General features: G+C 40.4%; 1 protein-coding gene across 2 annotated transcripts in view; it reads right to left on the minus strand.

The window, feature by feature from the left end:
• The window catches only part of LOC126175787 (transcriptional regulator ATRX homolog), a 483,984-nt gene that overhangs the window by 401,418 nt on the left and 59,893 nt on the right, over positions 1–22,673 (minus strand). For both annotated transcript variants that reach the window (XM_049922765.1, XM_049922764.1), the window contains exons 3-5: positions 19,759–19,830; positions 7,925–8,046; positions 1,549–1,677 (exon numbers count right to left, since the gene is read on the minus strand). In XM_049922765.1, the coding sequence (XP_049778722.1) occupies positions 1,549–1,677; positions 7,925–8,046; positions 19,759–19,830 (323 nt within the window). The remainder of the gene's footprint in view (positions 1–1,548; positions 1,678–7,924; positions 8,047–19,758; positions 19,831–22,673) is intronic.

Genomic DNA, 22,673 nt, shown 5'->3' on the forward strand with positions numbered 1-22,673 from the left:
TCAGTGCCCTGTCAAACTCTTCACGCAGTATCATATCTCCCATTTCATCTTCATCTACATCTTCTTCCATTTCCATAATATTGTCCTCAAGTACATCGCCCTTGTATAGACCCTCTATATATTCCTTACATCTTTCTGCTTTCCCTTTTTTGCTTAGAACTGGGTTTCCATCTGAGCTCTTGATATTCATACAAGTGGTTCTCTTTTCTCCAAAGGTCTCTTTAATTTTCCTGTAGACAATATCTATCTTACCCCTAGTGAGATAAGCCTCTACATCCTTACATTTGTCCTCTAGCCATCCTTGCTTAGCCATTTTGCACTTCCTGTCGATCTTATTTTTGAGACGTTTGTATTCCTTTTTGCCTGCTTCATTTACTGCATTTTTATATTTTCTCATTTCATCAATCAAATTCAATATTTCTTCTGTTACCCAAGGATTTCTACTAGCCCTCGTCTTTTTACCTACTTGATCCTCTGCTGCCTTCACTACTTCATCCCTCAAAGCTACCCATTCTTCTTCTACTGTATTTCTTTCCCCCATTCCTGTCAATTGTTCCCTTATGCTCTCCCTGAAACTGTACAACCTCTGGTTTAGTCAGTTTATCCAAGTCCCATCTCCTTAAATTCCCACCTTTTTGCAGTTTCTTCATTTTCAATCTACAGTTCATAACCAATAGATTGTGGTCAGAGTCCACATCTGCCCCTGGAAATGTCTTACAATTTAAAATCTGGTTCCTAAATCTCTGTCTTACCATTATATAAATCTATCTGAAAACTTTTAGTTATATTTCAAAATTGCAAAGAGCTGCTGATGAAATAAATCTTTATTAACTATCAATATAGTTAACAAAGATTTATTTCATCAGCTGCTTTTGGTGAGTTTGAAAAATGATTTTTTCTAAGATGTATTAGCTGTGTGGCACCACTCACACAATATATATGCATCATCAATAACTTCGATGTTTATCACTGAATAGACTGAGGATTTACTTTTCTGTAGCCAGTTACAAGCAATGCAATAGGGTTCAACAGTGTACACATTAAATAAGATCTGTCTCTGAGGTAAAGAATCCAGCCTAAATGTGCTCTGGGTGCATTCATGTATCTAAGACACAACTATTTCGCTGATTTGTCATTCACTTTCAAAATTTTACCTTTTTTTTACACCATGTCTTTTCCATTCACCTACCTGTTTTGAAGAACATATTTCCATGAATGTCATTTTTAAAATTCCACAATTTTATGAGGCTTGATTAAAATATATAAGTTGAGAGGCGGGAGAGGTGAAAAACAGTGAAGAAAAGCACTGCTCTAACAACTTGGTATATACTACCCTTCATTTTCATGTTCATTCATGTATACAATGATACCATGGCAGAAAAGGACACTTCTCCTAGCTTTTTACTTTTTGCTAATTAGCTATCTTTCATTCTAAAAAAAGCAGTCTTTCTGAAATCATTAAAATATTCTTACAAGTTTAACAACTACTGAAGTTCCACTACAGTCAAAGACCACACTACTACAAGTTTGATTGCTAAATCCTTTTACCTTGCAAAATGCACAAGTGCATTCAGCACAACAATAGAGAGTACCACCTTGGCCACACCAACGACAGTATTTGTCAGTACCATCATCATCAACGGAAAAATCACCATTTCCATAAAATCTGTAACAGTCCTAAAAAAAAAAAAATATTGTGAGTAAAATATTGAGAGATCAATGTCTTTAAAATATATAAAACTGATATGTTGATAAAGCTGATTATCAGAATGTATGAGTTTATTACAATAATTAGCTCATTGCAGTAACGGAAGTAGCACTGGCTAATGTAAATGTTTAAACATAGATTTTAGTTTTCTGAATTAAATCACAAATAAAATCTAATGTGATACATATTAGTGATACATGGCTACTTATGTGCCACTAGATTATGCAAATCAGTTCTTAATTTTTAAAACAAATTTATATATGTTCTGGAAACAGAAGGTACATTTTTTATATCCATGAGTAGAAATACATAAACTGCAAAACTATAACCACATAAAGGCAAAAACGATCTTATACGTAGTTCACTAAATGATAGCAACAAACATTTTCGGAAGAAGCTATGTACAGAGTGTCCTAGCAGGAATGATCCGTTTTCACAGATATGTCAGGAATGATCATTCAAAGCAAAAAAGTCTAGTAAACATGATCTCTAAAATGCATACCTAAGAGCTATGAGCACTTCTTCATCTTCAATACTGTGAAACACATCTATTATACTGCAATCTCTCTTTGTTTTCCATATTGTGGGAGGAGGTAATATGAACTAAATAAAACAAGGAAAAAATGTCCAGTTAACATGGGCTCTAAAGTGCATAGCTTAAGAGCTATGAGCACTTGTTCAGATGTGTTTCACAGTAGCGAACACGAAACATGTGCTCACAGCTCTAAAGGTATGCACTTTAGACCCCATATTCACTAGATATTTTTCTCTCGTTTTGCTCCATACCACTTTTTCCCAAAATATGGAAAGCAAAATGCTTGCAGAAGAAGAGACTTGTTTCACAGTATCAAAGATGAAGGAGTGTTCATACCTCTTAAGGTACGCATTTTAGAGCCCATGTTTACTAGACTTTCTTGCTTCGGATGATCGTTCCTGTCATAACCCTCAATACCAACCATTCCTCCCGGGACACCCTGTATTCTCAATAGATCTTAATCCAAAAAGAGAGACAAAAGGCTCTGACAAAACAAAACTACTCAAGGGTTAGGTAGGAAATCAGAAAGGATGCACCACAGCAGGATAATGAAAAATAAAAATAAGTTTGAAATATCAGTAGTAGGAGAGATTCGAAATTATGACAAACCAGGAGGGCCGAGTTGACAGACAAAATGCTGCACATAAGCAAAAGAAAGACTGATAGTACAAGGTAAACACTGGAAGAAACAAAAATCAAAGAAAGGAAAGGAGTGGGCTGCAACAGAGATGAGAAAACATAAGAATGAGACAATTAGGGAAAAAAGTAAGTGAAAAGTAGAAAAAAAGCTAAATTCATAAGTGAATAAGGGGTTAAAACAATTGGAAAAATCACTGAGGGGGTCCTAGGAAGACAATAGAACAAGAAATCAGTTTAAGGGGAGTTGGAATGCCGGAAAATGGAAAAAATTCACATTTTCAGTTTTTAACCTTATAACTTAATTTGAAATTTTCTGCTTAAAATGGTGCAAAATTTGTTAAGAAATTCCAATTGGAAGTATTTTTATTTAATTTTTCAAAATTACATGTGCGCCCAGCAAAGTTACCCATCTTGTGATTTGTACACATTTAAATCTTCGCATTTCCGAAAACATTACATATAGAAGGCTGTGGATTTCACTCTTCAGTTGTAGAATCTTTGATCCTTCCATAGGTACCATTGTTTTTACGACTAGCTGTGTTTATTGTTCAGTTTTTGATCTGTGAGTGTTTGTTTTGAGCCTCGAGTTTAGTTTGTCGCTCATTTGGAGTTTGTTATCTGTCTTGTTTTGACTTTCAGTGGTGAGTGCGTAGTTTCTATGATGCCTAGGAGTGCATCATTATTTAAAAAGCGAAAGTTTCGCGGTAATAGATTTACAAATAACGTTTGTTCAAGTGATTCTGCTTCAGCACCTGTTGATGCTGGTGAAAGTTCTGACGTTTGTACAGCTGAGATGTGTGAAGGAGACACGCCCACCAGTGCATCAAAAAAGAAGTTATCAAACTGTGCAAGTGAAATTACAGATGAAGCTTCTAATGAACAATATGTTTTAGTCGACTTTCCTGTTTTTACTGAGTTTATGAAGAAATGTTTGTGTTGTAATCTTTGTGGAGGTTCTTTTGATATGAACATAACAAAATCTATAGGACTTTCCTGCAAAATTGCTATAGTTTGTGCCAGTTGTGAAAATGAGACCTGTTTTTGGAGCTCTAAAACATGCAGTAGCAATTTGTTTGAGAGTAATATCAGGCTAATGTATGCAATGAGAGCAATTGGTAAAGGACATACTGCTGCTCAAACATTTTGTGCCATAATGAATCTTCCACCTCCACCTGCTAAAATTGACAATTACACTGAAGTGATAGGAGATGCTGTTCAGTCTGTAGCAGATTTATCAATGAAAGCTGCTGCCAGTGAAGCAAAATATATAAATGAAGGAAACCCAGATATCCCTGTTGCTTTTGATGGAACCTGGCAGAAAAGGGGTCACACATCCAAAAATGCTGTTGCTACTGTTACTAGTGTGGACAGCGGTAAAGTTTTGGACTATGAAGTGCTCACTAAACATTGTTACCATTGTGCATCTGGTAAGATAGAAGCAGCTCACATATGTAGCAAGAATTATGAAGGTACGAGTGGAGGCATGGAGGCTGCCGCTGCTGTGAAAATGTTTAGCAGATCAGAAAAAGAACGGGGAGTATTTTACACAAAATTCCTTGGAGATGGGGACTCCAAGGCATACAAAAGTGTTACAGAATCCATGCCATATGTCAATAAGACAATAACTAAACTAGAATGTGTCGGTCATGTTCAGAAACGAATGGGCACTCGTCTAAGGAAACTGAAACAGAATCTGAAGGACAAAATTTTGTCAGATGGTAAAACCATTAGAGGTCGCCTGTCAGATAAAATTATAAATGAATTACAACAATACTATGGTATGGCAATAAGAAATAATGCAAATAATTTGCAGGAAATGAGACAAGCTGTATGGGCCACATATTTACATCGATCATCAACTGATGATAATCCTCAACATTTTGCTTGTCCAGATGGTCCTCAGTCATGGTGCAATTATAGAAAATCTCAAGCTACTGGGGATCCTTATCACCATAAAAATTATATTCCATTGGCTGTTATGGAAGTAATTAAACCAATATATAGAGACTTGGGGCATCCTGATCTTCTGCGAAAATGTCTTCATGGTTGTACCCAGAATCAAAACGAGTCGTTCAACAACCTCATTTGGACTCGTGTACCTAAGAATGTATTTGTTGGGATAAAAACATTGAAATGGGGAGTCAGTGATGCTGTTATTTCATTCAATGATGGTCATATGGGTAGGCTAAAGGTCATGGCAAGGCTCGGCATTGCTCCTGGTATCAACACCATCAGAGGTCTTCAGCTTCTGGACAGCGTGCGAGTAAGGAAGGCTCAGTATGCAGCTGAATTTAATACAAAAAAAGCAAGGGCAGCAAGGAGAAGAAAGCTTCTAGGTGAAGAAGAAGAACTAGAAGATGACCCTGATTACTCTGCTGGACACTTTTGATAATAGAATAAAAGGTATTTGTGAATTTTCATAATAAATTACTTTAATCGCATTTTCTGGCATTTGACATTTTTAGTGTTACATGTACCTTTATCTCATAAACCACTCAACCAACAACATTCAAATTTTCAGAAATGCTGCAAAACAGTTCAAAGAGGCCACTGAACTAGAATCATGACAAGAACTGGCTTATTCTCTGAACTAGGGAAGTTTATGTTATACTTTTTCCAATAAAAAATGGCTTAATGGTAAAAAATTCATAAATACTATACCAACAAAAAGAAAACATTGGTTCTAGTTCAGTGGGCTCACAATATATGCTGAAAACCTCTGCCAGAATTTCAAAGTTCTGAAGATAATAGTTCCAAAGAAAAAGGTACACAAAGTTAGCAAATTTAACATTGGCGAGATAGGGCATTCCAACTCCCCTTAAGTATTGGCCTTGGCACAGGTTGTAAAGAAGACCATCCATCAAAAGGAGTCTACAGTTTTTTAGCTGAGAATGTTATACCTGCGAGGCATAGCTCCAATTGCTCATATGGTGAAACAGGCACTGAAATAATCATTATAATGTAACACAGCATTAGTCAACTGACAGGTTCTTACACATTACCCAAGTAAACCCTCTCTGTGTCAGTTCATCCATTTTGACAACAAAGGGATTATTGCACCAACTTACAAAGCAGACTAACTGTTGCCTAGCTACTGATATTTTTAACATGGGTTGTCTCACAAGAAGTATGTCTTTGTAATAAAGTAGATCCTACACTTGATGCAAGTGATGTAGCTTGTGGTAGGAGAGTACACAGAACCAGTTTAGCAGTTTACTTGGACAAGGATCATATGGTAAGGAAATAGGCCGAGGAGGTGCACAGGAGATGCAAGGAACAGGCGTTTCGCCTGAACATGGAGACAAGTCAAAGTGCAAGTACTGTTCTTTCTGTTAGTGAATTTTAACAAATGGAAAGACTACTTTCATCAGCACAAATATCAACATTCACCAACATAACATCTGAATTAGATAAGGACCAGGTGAGCCTGGGCAGTAAAAATGATATTCCACTAAATCAAGCTTATCAGTAGCACCATGTGTCTATATGGTAAAGATATCATCAAAATTATGGAATCAATGAACTCATACACTCTAGGCTACACATCTCCAACATCTAAGCGACTCAAAGAGTCAGTCCTCCCATTTCCCACACTCATCTGCCACACCAATATGTATGGCTCCCTCTCAAGGATGACACAATAAGTGGGGAGTATGAAATTGGTTAAGACAGTGAGGAAGGACATCATAGCACTGCTTTCAAGTCAGTGGTGGTTTCATCGAATGCTCTGCAGCACACCTGTCACATACATAATTCCATTAACTGTAGTTACAAACAAATTTCCTATGCTGACACATCCACCTTTATACTACCGACTCATCTCAAAGTTACAGAGTGTACCTTTCCTCACTGTATTACATTGTTTGTGAATTATGTGGTTCCTTCTTCTAATCACAAATCTTCCAAATACTGAAGCCACAACTTTGTCATAGAAAATATGACTGGTTCTCACCAGCCTCTTAGCCTCAAATTAACCCGATTTCTGCTGACAAATTGGAAGACGACACTTTTTGGCAAATGACACGTATTACCTATCTACAGTGCCTGTAGACACATTCATCCACAAGTGAGATGTGCCCATAATTTATACAAAATTCATTAGCTCACTATGGGTGACATTGTATATACAGTCATAATAGCATCTACCAGAGCAAAAATGCACAGTAGGTGATGAACATTTCACCCTTGAGCAATAAATGCTAACTTAAAAGACTGAAAAATACAGAATATGCAATGTATCAGTTAAATCTGGCAGGAAGTTTCATATCAGCATAAACACTGCTGCAGAGTGAAAATCTCAATCTGGAAACATCCTCAAGGTTGTGGCTAAGCCATGTCTCCGCAATACCCTTTCTTCCAGGAGTGCTAGCTCTGCAAGGTTCACAGACGAGCTTCTGTAAGGTTTGGAAAGTGGGAGATGAGGTACTGGTAGAATTGAAGCTGTGAGGGTGGGTCATGAGTCATGCTTGGATAGCTCAGATGGTAGAGCACTTGCCCACAAAAGGCAATGGTCCCGAGTTCGAGTTTCAGTCTGGCACACAGTTTTAATCTGCCAGGAAGTTTCATATCAGCGCACATCAAATCTCATTCTGGAAATGTATCAGTTATCTTGTTCAGCAGAACATCCGAGTAGTTGCTTCAATCAGTTCTCTCACACCAAGCAAAGCAAGCTTTGATATGAAAATCACTGCAAGTCACATTTCCTTCAATAAAATATGTATCATATTTTAATGTTATGACACCATGTTTACATCTGGATCGGTATGTGCTGCTTACAGTACATGAGACTAATTGGTCCATAAACATAATGGGTGCTACATATATCACGAATAACATAAGTAAATGCAAATATATTCTGGATCGTCGAGCAGCACATGGTTCAAGTACCAAATCTTATCTCCTTTCCATTGCATCTAACATAACATAATTGACAATAGCTAAGAAAACACATGTCATTAATCCACAAAAACTAAGGCAATATTTTGATTTTGCAAAACTGTGAAGCATAATGTAAGCTATAGTTTCAGGAGTCAGTTCATTACTTTGCACAAGAGAACGTCCAACACTGGATGTGACAGAACTTCACTGCCATTCACAATGCGGCTACGCAGTTCCTTTGCACAAGAGGTACATCTTACTTGTTTGCTCAACAGTTCTTCTACACCTATAAAACAATAACAAATAAACTGATTGTTAGTCAATTATCTCTATAAGCAAATATAATAGAAAGACACAAAACAACATACATTGTCATTCTCCACCTTTGCAGTTTTGTGGTTCGGATTTACCTTAAGACTAATGATGATAAGTGAAGAGCTGCTTAAATAAATAGGTACTGGCTTGAAGGGAGGAAAACTTTAACATCAGATGGTAGGAAAATTGCAAAACAATTAATGAAGAAAACATAGAACCCACTGAGTTTCTTGTAATTAGTGCAGTTGAGGACAATGACTTGGCAGACAACAAAACAAACAAACTGGAGTGAGGCTTTGGGTGGCTTTCATGAACAAAAGGGAGTTTTTAAACATTAAGTTTCCCGTGTTTTTGAAAGGGGAAATTTACAATCAGTGTGCATTACACGATATTAATTATGGCAGTGATACAGTATTTGTGACCTCTACCACAATTTCTAATTGGTCATTGTGCAACCTCAATCAACAATATTCCGTGGTGCTTATTTTTCAACTTTCTAAAAGTTTGGCTCCCAATCCCTTATCAACAAAAAGTCTAGTCTGTGTAATTGTTTAGCACAACAAAACAACTGTAAAGGGTCCCTCAATGTTCATGAAATTCTGAAATTTTCGCTTACAAAGTCATTTATTCATTTTCAATCACTTGTATTCACTAGCAATATAAATTAGAACAAATTTTCATCACTTTAATTGTCACATGTAGCTTGTGATTTGCTACTGTTAAATAAATATGAAAAAAACACTGAATGTTTTACATTACAATTATGTTTAGTAAATAAACATATATAAAAAAAAGTTTTGAATAACCTAGGTTCCGAGAACTCCGGAATCTGTACAGAAAATTGGAATAGAGATCAACATAAATATCATTGCTGCCCTTTTTATAGCTCACAAAAACCACACACTGCATGTTGTACCACCATACAGTGAGACCTTCAGAGGTGGTGGTCCAGATTGCTGCACACACCGTTACCTCTAATACCCAGTAACATGTTCTCTTGCATTGATGCATGCCTGTATTCGGTGTGACATACTACCATCAAGGCACTATTGGTCCAGATTGTCCCACTCCTCACCGGCGATTCGGCGTAGATCATGGGTCATGTCATCCATAAACAGACCTTTTCAATCTATCCCCAACGTGTTTGATAGGGTTCAAGTCTGGAGGACATGCTGGCCACTCTAGTCAAGCGATGTCATTATCCTGGAGGAAGTCATTCACAAGACGTGCACGATGGGGGTGTGAACTGTCATCCATGACTACGCGTGCCTCGCCAATATGCTGTCGATATGGTAGCACTATCGGTCGGAGGATGGCATTCACGTATCGTATAGCCATTATGGCGCCTTCCAAGACCATCATTGGCGTATGTAGGTTGTCTGGTTGAAGGTGTATGTGACACCCATCGGTGAAGAGGATGTGATGCCAATCCTGAGTGGTCCATTCGGCATGTTGCTGGGCCCATCTGTACCGCACTGCATGGTGTCGTGGTTCCAAAGACAGACCTCGCCACTAACGTCGGGAATGAATTTGCACATTATGCAGCCTATAGTGCACAGTTTAATTCATAACACGACGTCCTATGGCTGCACGAAAAGCATTATTCAACATGGTGGCATTGCTTTCGGGGTTCCTCTGAGCCATAATCTGCAGGTAGCAGTCATCCACTGCAGTAGTAGCCCTTAGGCGGCCTGAGTGAGGCATGTCTCTCTCTGTAACTCCTCCATGTCCGAACACCATCGCTTTGGTTCACTTCGAGACGTTTGGACATTTCCCTCGGTGAGAGCCCTTCCTGGCACAAAGTAACAATGTGGATGCGATTGAACCGTGGTATTGACTGTCTAGGCATGGTTGAACTACAGACAACAAGAGCCATGTACCTCCTTCCTGGTAGAATGACTAGAACTGATCGGCTGTCGGACCACCTCCATCTAATAAGTGCTGTTCGTGCATGGTTGTTTACATCTTTGGGCAGGTTTAGTGACATCTCTGAACAGTCAAAGGGACTGTGTCTGTGATACAATATCCACAGCCAACGTCATTGTCCAGGAGTTCTGGGAACCGGGGTGATGCAAAACTTTTTTTTGATGTGTGTATTATTAGGTAAACCTAGAAATCACCACCACCACCACCACCACATTGATTACTTTTATAATATCCATATTTTTACGACATTATGTGCTTGGTTTACTTAATTTGTAAGCAAATATGAAGTTGTCTTTCACATATGATTTTTCAATTCTTGCTTCCAACAATGTGTGCTAATGGTGCGAAGGGACTTTTGTGACTTGCTTTCTCAAGGCTGATAAAAATGGCATCAGTTCTTTTTTCCAGCTCATCGCATACATTAAGGAAACTTTGTCAGGCAAGTTTCTAATCAAACATCTGAGAAACTATCTCTCAACCAGCAAATTTTACACTTTTATTTAACAATCTAAAAGTAATATAGCTTACAAAAAAGTAAAATGGAGCAGTGGTGATTCAAAACGTTTACATTTGTTGGCAAAAAGCAGATATTTCTATTACAGGAATTTACCAAGACCGTGGTACGCAATTCAAACTCTCTTATGAATTAAAAGGTTTACGAAAACATTACACTGGATCTGCAGACAAGGAAAAAAAATTTTCTGCGGATATAATGAACCATTTCTGTAATATGTCATTAAGATGCTTTGGAACAGATGAAGAACACAGATAATGTTAATTCTATGATGTTTCAACACCAAAAAGGATGACTGGCCTCCATGGCTAAAACACATGGAAGAAAGATCGCTGAAGTGCACTCCAATGCAAACTGTAAACAGAAAATGGACTTATGAAGAAATGGAACAACGGTTTGCCATTCATCACCATGGTGCATAAAAATAGATGAGTCAACAACAACCAGCTTATCAGTTATGATGGTAACTGTGAAACGATGTCTGTCGTTATTCAGTAAAAATCAGAAAGAGCAATAACCACAGCAGGTCAAGAATTCCAGCAAGCAGAGGTATTTTGCACTATTTTAATTCCAGTCCATCTCAAATTGTTGTTGATGCAAGACCAGTGAAGGAAATGGAGTTTGCTTATTAATAACTGCTGCAGAAGATTTTAGGCACAGCTGAAAATTGGAAATAGATCATACTTATTTTTAAGACCTTACAAAATTTTTAAGAGAAGTTAGGTATACAAAAAAGGTATAAATTTAACTTTAAAAACTGCAAAGAATTGATGTTTGATTGGGATGGAAATTTATTCCCTGCACTCACAGGTGTTGAAAAGATTGATAGACTAACAACAACAATAACTTTTCAAGGCAATAAGAAATCTCTGGAGTACCAGTATCTCCAGAAGAGCAAACCATTGTGTTTACCAAATAGCGGAGAAGTGGGGTACATAATTGATAAATTCAAGTACTTTGTTGTGATACAGCAGCAAGCAATACATGTCAACTAAACAATGCGTATAAAAATCTAGAATAATTATTAAATAATAGCTGGTTGTGCTTCCACTGCCATCATCCTATATTTGAGTCAGTTGCGAGGATCTGTTTTTTCGTACTGGTTGTGCAATTCCTGCTCAAAACATAACTCTTTTCAAAGATACACGGAAACTTGGATGGAAACTGACAATGTTTACATTATTGGTAGCAATAAGGTGCCTGGTGTTCTCCAGCCTACTATTCTTGGATTTCTTTAACATCACATTTTCACAAAGCAACACCACCATGACTATTACCAAAAACTTGGCAGTACCTGACATCATTCTGAATAAAAGGATACTATTTCGTATAACAAATGTGCAAGTCATGGTATGTGGTATCAAATGCAGTTTTAACGTTCGAGATTGAGTCTTGAAAGATCAGTTTTAATTACCTCACTGGGGGAAAGAGCTGTTTGAGAAGAATATTTATTTTTCTTGTTCGAATGAAGGCAAGATCCTGGCTTCGGTCAACATAAGCATTTAATGCACCTTATCATGGTTTCCTATTCGTAAGTCAACTGGCAAATTATTAGAAGATTAATCTGCAACTCGATAACACTGATGCGAAAAAATTTTCAATCCATCTCCGGCATTTAGTTTCTGAAACTGTGACTATATACTTGATGACAATTTCACGATAGCCTTTAAGTCAAGTTATGCTGCATGCAGAAAAAAGTGAAGAACAGTAAGAAAAAAAAAAAAATAAAAATCAGTCAAAGAGGGACAATCTACATCAACACTATTTTTCATCCTTTACAAATGCCGAGTTACCTTGTCTTGTAACTCCTGGTACAAGGCTTCCTTCAAGGTATTTTGCATCAGCACTGACTTTCTGGACATAGACCCTTCAAATTATAAGATAATCTTATTTAAGAAAGTAGAACTGAAAAAAATGTTGTGAGCAGAAGGAAGTATTAAACTCACAAGACTTGTATGACAATCTTACAAAAAGATGAAACTCAGAAACAATTTGTTAAGGCCAGCTTGTTACATATACACTCCTGGAAATGGAAAAAAGAACACATTGACACCGGTGTGTCAGACCCACCATACTTGCTCCGGACACTGCGAGAGGGCTGTACAAGTAATGATCACACGCACGGCACAGCGGACACACCAGGAACCGCGGTGTTGGTCGTCGAATGGCGCTAGCTGCGCAGCATTTGTGCACCGCCACCGTCAGTGTCAGCCAGTTTGCCGTGGCATACGGAGCTCCATCGCAGTCTTTAACACTGGTAGCATGCCGCGACAGCATGGACGTGAACCGTATGTGCAGTTGACGGACTTTGAGCGAGGGCGTATAGTGGGCATGCGGGAGGCCGGGTGGACGTACCGCCGAATTGCTCAACACGTGGGACGTGAGGTCTCCACAGTACATCGATGTTGTCGCCAGTGGTCGGCGGAAGGTGCACGTGCCCGTCGACCTGGGACCGGACCGCAGCGACGCACGGATGCACGCCAAGACCGTAGGATCCTACGCAGTGCCGTAGGGGACCGCACCGCCACTTCCCAGCAAATTAGGGACACTGTTGCTCCTAGGGTATCGGCGAGGACCATTCGCAACCGTCTCCATGAAGCTGGGCTATGGTCCCGCACACCGTTAGGCCGTCTTCCGCTCACGCCCCAACATCGTGCAGCCCGCCTCCAGTGGTGTCGCGACAGGCGTGAATGGAGGGACGAATGGAGACGTGTCGTCTTCAGCGATGAGTGTCGCTTCTGCCTTGGTGCCAAAGATGGTCGTATGCGTGTTTGGCGCCGTGCAGGTGAGCGCCACAATCAGGACTGCATACGACCGAGGCACACAGGGCCAACACCCGGCATCATGGTGTGGGGAGCGATCTCCTACGCTGGCCGTACACCACTGGTGATCGTCGAGGGGACACTGAATAGTGCACGGTACATCCAAACCGTCATCGAACCCATCGTTCTACCATTCCTAGACCGGCAAGGGAACTTGCTGTTCCAACAGGACAATGCACGTCCGCATGTATCCCGTGCCACCCAACGTGCTCTAGAAGGTGTAAGTCAACTACCCTGGCCAGCAAGATCTCCGGATCTGTCCCCCATTGAGCATGTTTGGGACTGGATGAAGCGTCGTCTCACGCGGTCTGCACGTCCAGCACGAACGCTGGTCCAACTGAGGCGCCAGGTGGAAATGGCATGGCAAGCCATTCCACAGGACTACATCCAGCATCTCTACGATCGTCTCCATGGGAGAACAGCAGCCTGCATTGCTGCGAAAGGTGGATATACACTGTACTAGTGCCGACATTGTGCATGCTCTGTTGCCTGTGTCTATGTGCCTGTGGTTCTGTCAGTGTGATCATGTGATGTATCTGACCCCAGGAATGTGTCAATAAAGTTTCCCCTTCCTGGGACAATGAATTCACGGTGTTCTTATTTCAATTTCCAGGAGTGTACATCACGTATTCTTTCCATCAAAGTGACTTAAGAGTTGCTTCATTGTCAAGTTCTTATTTTAACTCTTAATCTCGAGCCATTCTTTTCTCACTTACAGGATTTTGCCCTCAAAGATGAGCAGTTGGTGGACAACACAATGTACCACATTGTGCTTCTTACAAGCATCGTGCATTTACGGTAATAATTTGACAGCAACTTACACATTTCATCAAACAAAAGTGATGCTGGTTCCTGGAGCAGGGCTAACTGGGACAACAACTGGTAAATACAAGGGGAAATTCAAGCAAGGAACAAAGTCTTACACACGTTTGCATCTATGACACCAAACGCGAGCAAGTGGTGCTGAAGCCACTACTCATAAGCCTCCTAATCTTCTGCTGCCTCTTCGTAAGGGAAAAAGGGCGGCTGGTTGGGGGCGGGTACCCGAAAACACGTCTGATTTTTGTCCAGACATGGGAAGGTGACATATGGTACCCAACGGTCGAGACGTATCTTTCCCAACACTCCTGCTTCTGTCGTTTGATAAGTTGGCCAAAGCGGGCATGGAGCCGTTTAAAGGCTATGAGGTGCTCCAGGGAAGGGTGCCGCTTATGCCGCTGTAGAGCTCACCGATGCTCCTTAATTGCTTCAGCGACTTCTGGCGACCACCAAGGGACTGCCTTACGCCGAGGGCACCCTAAAGAGCAAGGGATAGCGTTTTCTGCTGCAGAAACATTTGCTGTAGTCACCTGCTCAACCATGACATTGATGTTAGCATGTGGGGGAGATTCAACGGTAACAGCAGAGGTCAAAGACTCCCAGTCTGCCTTGTTTAAAGCCCATCTGGGTAGGCGTCTGTGGGCCTGATGCTGGGCAGTGACAGGAAGATGGGGAAATGGTCACTACCACACAGGTCGTCATATACTCTCCAGTGGATAGATGGAAGAAGTCCTGGACTGCAAATTGATAAATCAATGGCCGAGTAACTACCATGAGCTATAGTCTATTCACCGAGAGCTGGGACGAAACATAAACAGTGTCACGTGAGCGACTACACTTGTTTCCAAAGAAAGCATTCAGTGTTCACGTGATACGTAGGGGTGTGGAAAATCCTGGGCGCATGCTTTGCAGCTGGCAGCGTTCGGTTGGCTGCCGAGCTGCCACAGCAGACCGTGAGAAACCTGGGCAACAATGTACAAAATAAATTTAACAATAATGTTAAACTGAGTTCATTGTGTCGAAGCAGATTTATTTTCATTCAGATTGCTAACAAAACGCTCCATTCAAACAAATTAATTGTTAATTTTAATAACAATACCAGTAATAATAATGATAAAGGACGAAGCAAGGTTCACTCTGTCGAACTTGAACTGTGTTGATTGAGGTTTATAACAAACCGCTCCTCTCTCTCCTCTATAATGCAGTCTAATTTCCACATTTGAGTTTCCACTTTTTCTACGACATGGAGGATGCACTTGTTCCAATCCTCTGCAGTCACTGTTCTTACTGCTTCTTCTAGCAGTACTTTAACTAACGGCATTTTGTATGTTTTGTTTTTCGCTGCAACATAGCCTTTGATTCTGGCCCACACTAACTCAATGGCGTTTAACTCACAGTGGTACGGAGGAATTCTGAGAACAGTTTTCCCTGCATTCTTCAAAATTTTCTCTATTGCGTATTCACTGTACGCTGTTCTGTGATTTTTAATTATATCTAAAAGTTCTTTCTTCAACATACTGTCTTCAAAATCGATGCTTTTAGATTTTAGCCACTCTGATATTTCGTGCTTATTGGAATTCACATTGGGAACTTTTTCTTTTCTCCGAGAATGGTACGGCGCATTATCAAGAACAATAACTGCATTTTCCTGAAGCCGAGTAAGAACATCTTGAAACCACTTCTCAAAGATTTCGGCGCACATCTCCTCATGATAATCTCCACTTTTCTTGGATTCGAAAACCCACAAACATCCTTCAATGAACACTGCTTTGCTGCCAATGTGTGCGATAATCAGATGTTTCCCTTTACCTGATGGGCCCTTGCTTCCGGTGGATAATCCGGACAGAAACGCTTGTTTTGAGGAATTTATGGTGTCATCTACCCAGACATAACTTCGGGTATGTCCTGCATTCACCCACGTCTCGTCCAAATAGTAAATAGGTCTGCCTTCATATCTCAACCGTTTAATGGTTCGAACATAACGCCGCCTCCATAAAATGATGTCATGCCTGTCTATTAGCATGCTATCGTGCCCATGCCGGACATATTTGAAATTCATTTCTCTCAATAACTTATAAATTGAAGTTCTCCAAAAACTGCCCAGATCTGCATCTTCGTTCACGACTGTAAGCACTTTGTCAATTGTTGGCAATTCGTTACAAAAAAAAATTTGTGTACTTTCCTTCGTATCACATTTCTATTGATGTCATCAACACTTTCAGAAAGGTTTCTGTCATAATTTTCCTTTCTTGGGAGACTTCAAAGAGTGTGTGGCCTTGTACTCACTTTTCACACGATACACTGAAGAACGTCCAACACCTGTAGCTGCAGCTGCTTTTGAAACAATGTCCCTCATCGACTGCTCTGGATGTAACAGTTCCGTTTTATACACATTAAGCACCATGTGCTTCTCAGAAGAACTTAATGATTTCTTCTTTGCTCGCTTCTTTGGTGGACTCAGAACTGACACGTCGACCTCGCTCGCTGAATCCGTGGATGACATAATGAGGACAGCCGTATGTGATGCTAATGAAATAAGTGAATATATAAAATAAGAAACCATGTGATGCTATTGGATGCACACATTAACAGTGAATGCTCAGCGTGACTACAAACACATATACTTACTCTAATAATCAACAACTAGTCTTTCAAGCACCTTTATAGATGAACTTAAGATATCCTGAAATCGCCGCTGTACCACACCCACTAACGAGCTCACACCTGCAACTGAGATGCCCACACTGACTGAGCGCCGCGCCTGCGAACCACACAATGCATCGCTCATAAAGGACAAACGGTTGCACCCATCGCATTCGAACAAACTACAAAATTAAATTCAAACCTTTCTGAAACTTTTCTCGCTTACACCCCCACAAAAAAATTTAAAGGGGAAAAGTTTGTCGCTTACTATATTTCGGATGATGATTTGGTAAAAGTTCTGCATCAGACGTGATATTTTAGTTATTACTTCACTATTACTGACTCTATTGGGCAGAAAATTTGCAGACGTCATCAACATATAGTACTGAAGGCAATTATAAAATTATTTTGTTGTGCGATACGTAGTTTAGGAGATATGGCATGATAAATATAGAGTAAAGCGAAAAAACAACTTTTCCTGGAAGCTTAAATATCTCTCTTTTTCAGTGACAATAAATTTTAATTTAATGTAAAAAAAGGCGTTAGAAGGTAGTTCTCGGATCACTTTATAATGTTCAGGTGCCAAATTATGAAAAAAAAATGACATTTTTTAATTTCTGATGCCCCTGCCTTCTACAGCCCTTGACGGCAGCGCTGTGGTCATGCACCTTGCCGTGTTTACAGCACGTCTCGTTTTGGTTAATGGAGTATACACTGAAATGTGTGGCGGCCCCAGTATTTAAGAGGCAGAGGTTGAACGGAGACAGTAAAGTTTCAACATCTCTGCCTTGGCCAGTAAGCACGGTGCAACCCCACAAGGGGTTATGGGCATTAAAATCTCCCAAAAGTAGGAAAGGTTTAGGGAGTTGATCAATCAGTGCAGCTAATACACTCCTGGAAATGGAAAAAAGAACACATTGACACCGGTGTGTCAGACCCACCATACTTGCTCCGGACACTGCGAGAGGGCTGTACAAGCAATGATCACACGCACGGCACAGCGGACACACCAGGAACCGCGGTGTTGGCCGTCGAATGGCGCTAGCTGCGCAGCATTTGTGCACCGCCACCGTCAGTGTCAGCCAGTTTGCCGTGGCATACGGAGCTCCATCGCAGTCTTTAACACTGGTAGCATGCCGCGACAGCATGGACGTGAACCGTATGTGCAGTTGACGGACTTTGAGCGAGGGCGTATAGTGGGCATGCGGGAGGCCGGGTGGACGTACCGCCGAATTGCTCAACACGTGGGGCGTGAGGTCTCCACAGTACATCGATGTTGTCGCCAGTGGTCGGCGGAAGGTGCACGTGCCCGTCGACCTGGGACCGGACCGCAGCGACGCACGGATGCACGCCAAGACCGTAGGATCCTACGCAGTGCCGTAGGGGACCGCACCGCCACTTCCCAGCAAATTAGGGACACTGTTGCTCCTGGGGTATCGGCGAGGACCATTCGCAACCGTCTCCATGAAGCTGGGCTACGGTCCCGCACACCGTTAGGCCGTCTTCCGCTCACGCCCCAACATCGTGCAGCCCGCCTCCAGTGGTGTCGCGACAGGCGTGAATGGAGGGACGAATGGAGACGTGTCGTCTTCAGCGATGAGTGTCGCTTCTGCCTTGGTGCCAATGATGGTCGTATGCGTGTTTGGCGCCGTGCAGGTGAGCGCCACAATCAGGACTGCATACGACCGAGGCACACAGGGCCAACACCCGGCATCATGGTGTGGGGAGCGATCTCCTACACTGGCCGTACACCACTGGTGATCGTCGAGGGGACACTGAATAGTGCACGGTACATCCAAACCGTCATCGAACCCATCGTTCTACCATTCCTAGACCGGCAAGGGAACTTGCTGTTCCAACAGGACAATGCACGTCCGCATGTATCCCGTGCCACCCAACGTGCTCTAGAAGGTGTAAGTCAACTACCCTGGCCAGCAAGATCTCCGGATCTGTCCCCCATTGAGCATGTTTGGGACTGGATGAAGCGTCGTCTCACGCGGTCTGCACGTCCAGCATGAACGCTGGTCCAACTGAGGCGCCAGGTGGAAATGGCATGGCAAGCCATTCCACAGGACTACATCCAGCATCTCTACGATCGTCTCCATGGGAGAATAGCAGCCTGCATTGCTGCGAAAGGTGGATATACACTGTACTAGTGCCGACATTGTGCATGCTCTGTTGCCTGTGTCTATATGCCTGTGGTTCTGTCAGTGTGATCATGTGATGTATCTGACCCCAGGAATGTGTCAATAAAGTTTCCCCTTCCTGGGACAATGAATTCACGGTGTTCTTATTTCAATTTCCAGGAGTGTACATTCAGGGGTACTGCACCATCTGGAAGAAGATAATTTGACAACTGTGGAGGCCTTACTAACTGTGGTAGTGAAGACAAGATGCAACCATTTGCCAGGGACAACATTCAAGTCATATTAGTTGCAATTGAGTAAAATGTAAAGTTGTCCTCAAGCCAAAGATTGATTTGAACCAGTTGTACTATGGCAAGTGGTATGCCCTTGCCTTCTTCCAATCTCTGACTGTTTTACCGAGTCACCTCTATCGAGACCTACAGTGTAATGTGGACTCCAAACTGCACAGTAACTTGGCATTTTTTATATTAACAGATCATTGACTGAGGTGAAAAAAGTGATAAGTGTCGGAAAAAAATCCAAAGAATGGCTCAGATTTGAAACCAAGTTATTTGGATTTGTAGAATGACACTTATCCACTTAGCCTTTGAGTCATATCTAATCATCATGCACACCTAAAATTTTAATTCTGGCTACATATACCCATTATTTGCTTTCAATCGCATTGGGTGATGTTTTTCACTTGCAAAGAATTTCATATCACTGGTAGCATTTATAAAGTAATGATATGCATTTAGAATAGGACAACAATGCCAAGTACTACTACTATTACTACTACTAGTACTACCACCACCACCCACAATGGTACTTACTGTCAAAATTCTTTTTGCGGTATTTTACTTCCTCTTCTGTTAGAGATAGCCGAAGTTTGATTGCGCTTTTCCCTGTAAAGCACATAAAATTTAAGATCAGTTATTGCAGCCTCAAAAATTTCAGAAAAGAAAAAGACAGCAAAACAAATGTGCCTATAGCCAACAACAAATACCTTGTTGAAAAACTGCATAGGCAGCTGCAATGAAATTACATGCACAATAAAGTAATGCAGCAAAAGAATGAAATTTCAATCTTCCAAATTTTATGAAAATTGCACATAACTATGGCACAAGAATAAGAATGTGTTTCTGAAACGACATCTACTAAATGATTTTCTGCCATCTCTGATTCATTCTTTAAAGTAGGCCAACAAATATGAGAAAGATGAAGCAAAGATCACCACTAAGTAAGTAAGTGAACTACTGACTGATTACATACTATCACATCAAAAATATTCTGAGTGTTGGTTGGTAGGCGTAAATACTGATTCCTACAACCACCTCCTCTTTGACAAGTACCAACTACACAAGTGATTCAGATTCCTTTATACTTGTGCAATTGAATGAGAAATAACAGCTGTGTTGAAGAGAGAGCATCCTGTCACACAATAAACAAATTACTTTGCCAGTTAGGTAACTAGGATGTCATCACATACTACACTGACCATCAGCTTGAGATTCAAATACAGGATAGGCAAAAATACTACATTTGTTAGTCATCCCAAGCAGAAGATGTGTTTTGTTGGTGCACCACGATTTTCACTATTCTGAGTGGAATCAACTGATGCTACATAGTTAATCTTTCAAGGAAAATATATGCTGGTTTGGGGATTAAGTGATCGACTAACTATGTTCTTGTATTTTTCATAGCACAATCACATGACAATTTCATAATGTTGTAACTCTTTTGATCAGCCAGTGGTCATCTTCTGACTAAAGGCACACGCTGCAAGTGGTTTCAATAATACATAAGCAACATTGACAACACAACGAAAACTACTTGCACAATTTACCATGGCCTTTATAGAAATTCACACAGATCAAACAAAAATAGTTTTTTTTATAATAAACTGATAGGACAGGTAGCCAATTCAAATCTTCAGAGCTAGCTTGGCACCCACTGCTTTGCTCACATTGACTGTATGGTCTGCACAATTTTGTTTTTTGTTTTTACTTAATCAAATTTTGATGTTGCTACGTCTATTGCTCATGTGTAAATCAACACACTGTGCAAAAAGTGTAAAACCAAATACCAATTTTCAAGCTTCTTAACTGCTTTAACAGTGAAATATTTTTTTAAAAAAACTTTCATTCCCGATTTCACCCCTTAGATGTGGAATTTCAAAAAATCCCTTCATAAACTGTCCCTACAGTATGAGATCACTGCCCTTTCCAAATTTCAAGTTCCTATCCTTAGCAGTTATAATGGGTCGATGAATCAGTCAGGTTCTATTTCACCCCCTTTGGGGTTAAATTTCCAAAAATACTGAAATACGTATTTTTTATTTCCAAGCAAGAATCCAAAAACAAATTTTCATAGATGTCGCTTTAAAACTGCTTTGGTAGTTATTTAATATTGATTTATTTTTAAAAAATCAACTGTCTGACCCTATGGGGATTACATTTCTAAAAACACTGACATAATTCTTTATTTCTGGCAGACAAACTGAGAACCAATTTTCATCGTTCTAGCTTCAGAATTGCTGCAATAGCAACATTTTTTCAAAAATAGTTTCATTCTCTGTTTCACCCTCTTAAGAAGTGGAATTTTGAAAAATCTCTTCTTAAACAAACCCACAATATAAGATCAGCACTCTCTTCAAATTTCAAATTTCTATCCTTTGTAGTTTGGGCTACATGATGATGAGTCAGTCAGGACACATCATTTTTTATATACTCATAGATGATGTGACATGTATGTTCAAGATATGGATGAATGGAGAGGAAAAAAAAACTAAAACTTGCCAGTGGACATGTAGCACAATAAGGAGAGCACTTAAGGGTAAAACAAGGAAACAGACACAACTGAAATTTTATAAAGTCATGGCAGTTCCCACTCTATTACATAGGGCAGAACGTTGGATGCTGAGAAACAATGATTTACGGAAACTAAGAGGCATCATAAATGAAACTTCTAAGATATGTGAAAGGGTGCAACAGGGAAGAGCAAATTAGAAATGAACTACTAAGCTACATATTAGGGATGCAACCAATAACCCAAAAGGCAATCTAAAACAAAGAAAAATGGAGAGAATGTGTATTTCATATGCCACCACAAAGACTTTGTAATCTAGCCATGAGGCAAAAAAAAAAAGTGTGAGAAGACAGAGGAACAGATGGTGAGATTGGAACAGTCCCTAGGCCTAACCCTGAAGCAACAGAAGAAGAAGAAGAAGAAGAAGAAGAAATTAAACCAGAATCAGCATGGCTAATTTTAGACTTATTTGTTTAGTGTTCACATGAACACTGAACCAGTCAGATTCTAGCAGCACTGTGAATGTTGTTCTCTGGCATGGGATGAGTTAGCTGCTGTTTGTAAGCAATTGTAAATTGCTCTGAATGCTGTCAATTCATTGGAAGCTGCTTCAAATGGGTGTGCCAAGCGAACTACCAAATATCATATATCAGATATACCAAAGATATCTCAAGTACAATCATCTCCAATAGATACTGTCTCCAATGCAGACACATCACAGCCCATCCGCTTGATTCAAGAAGTGTGTCAGTGGTAAGTCTAGTAACCTAGTGCAGGGGAGAAAGAAATCAACGAGAACTCAAGAGTATTACTGTCATCCACCATACCACCAAGTTTAAGATGTTGTCTTCCAGCAAACGTCTGGGTTATGGCAACAGTTGTTCAAGACAGCTTTCAGAGAAAGCTTTCAGAACTTTTTTGCATGACTATCTATCTGTAC

The sequence above is a fragment of the Schistocerca cancellata genome, chromosome 3, assembly GCF_023864275.1.
Source record: "Schistocerca cancellata isolate TAMUIC-IGC-003103 chromosome 3, iqSchCanc2.1, whole genome shotgun sequence".
NCBI classification, from domain to species: domain Eukaryota; kingdom Metazoa; phylum Arthropoda; class Insecta; order Orthoptera; family Acrididae; genus Schistocerca; species Schistocerca cancellata.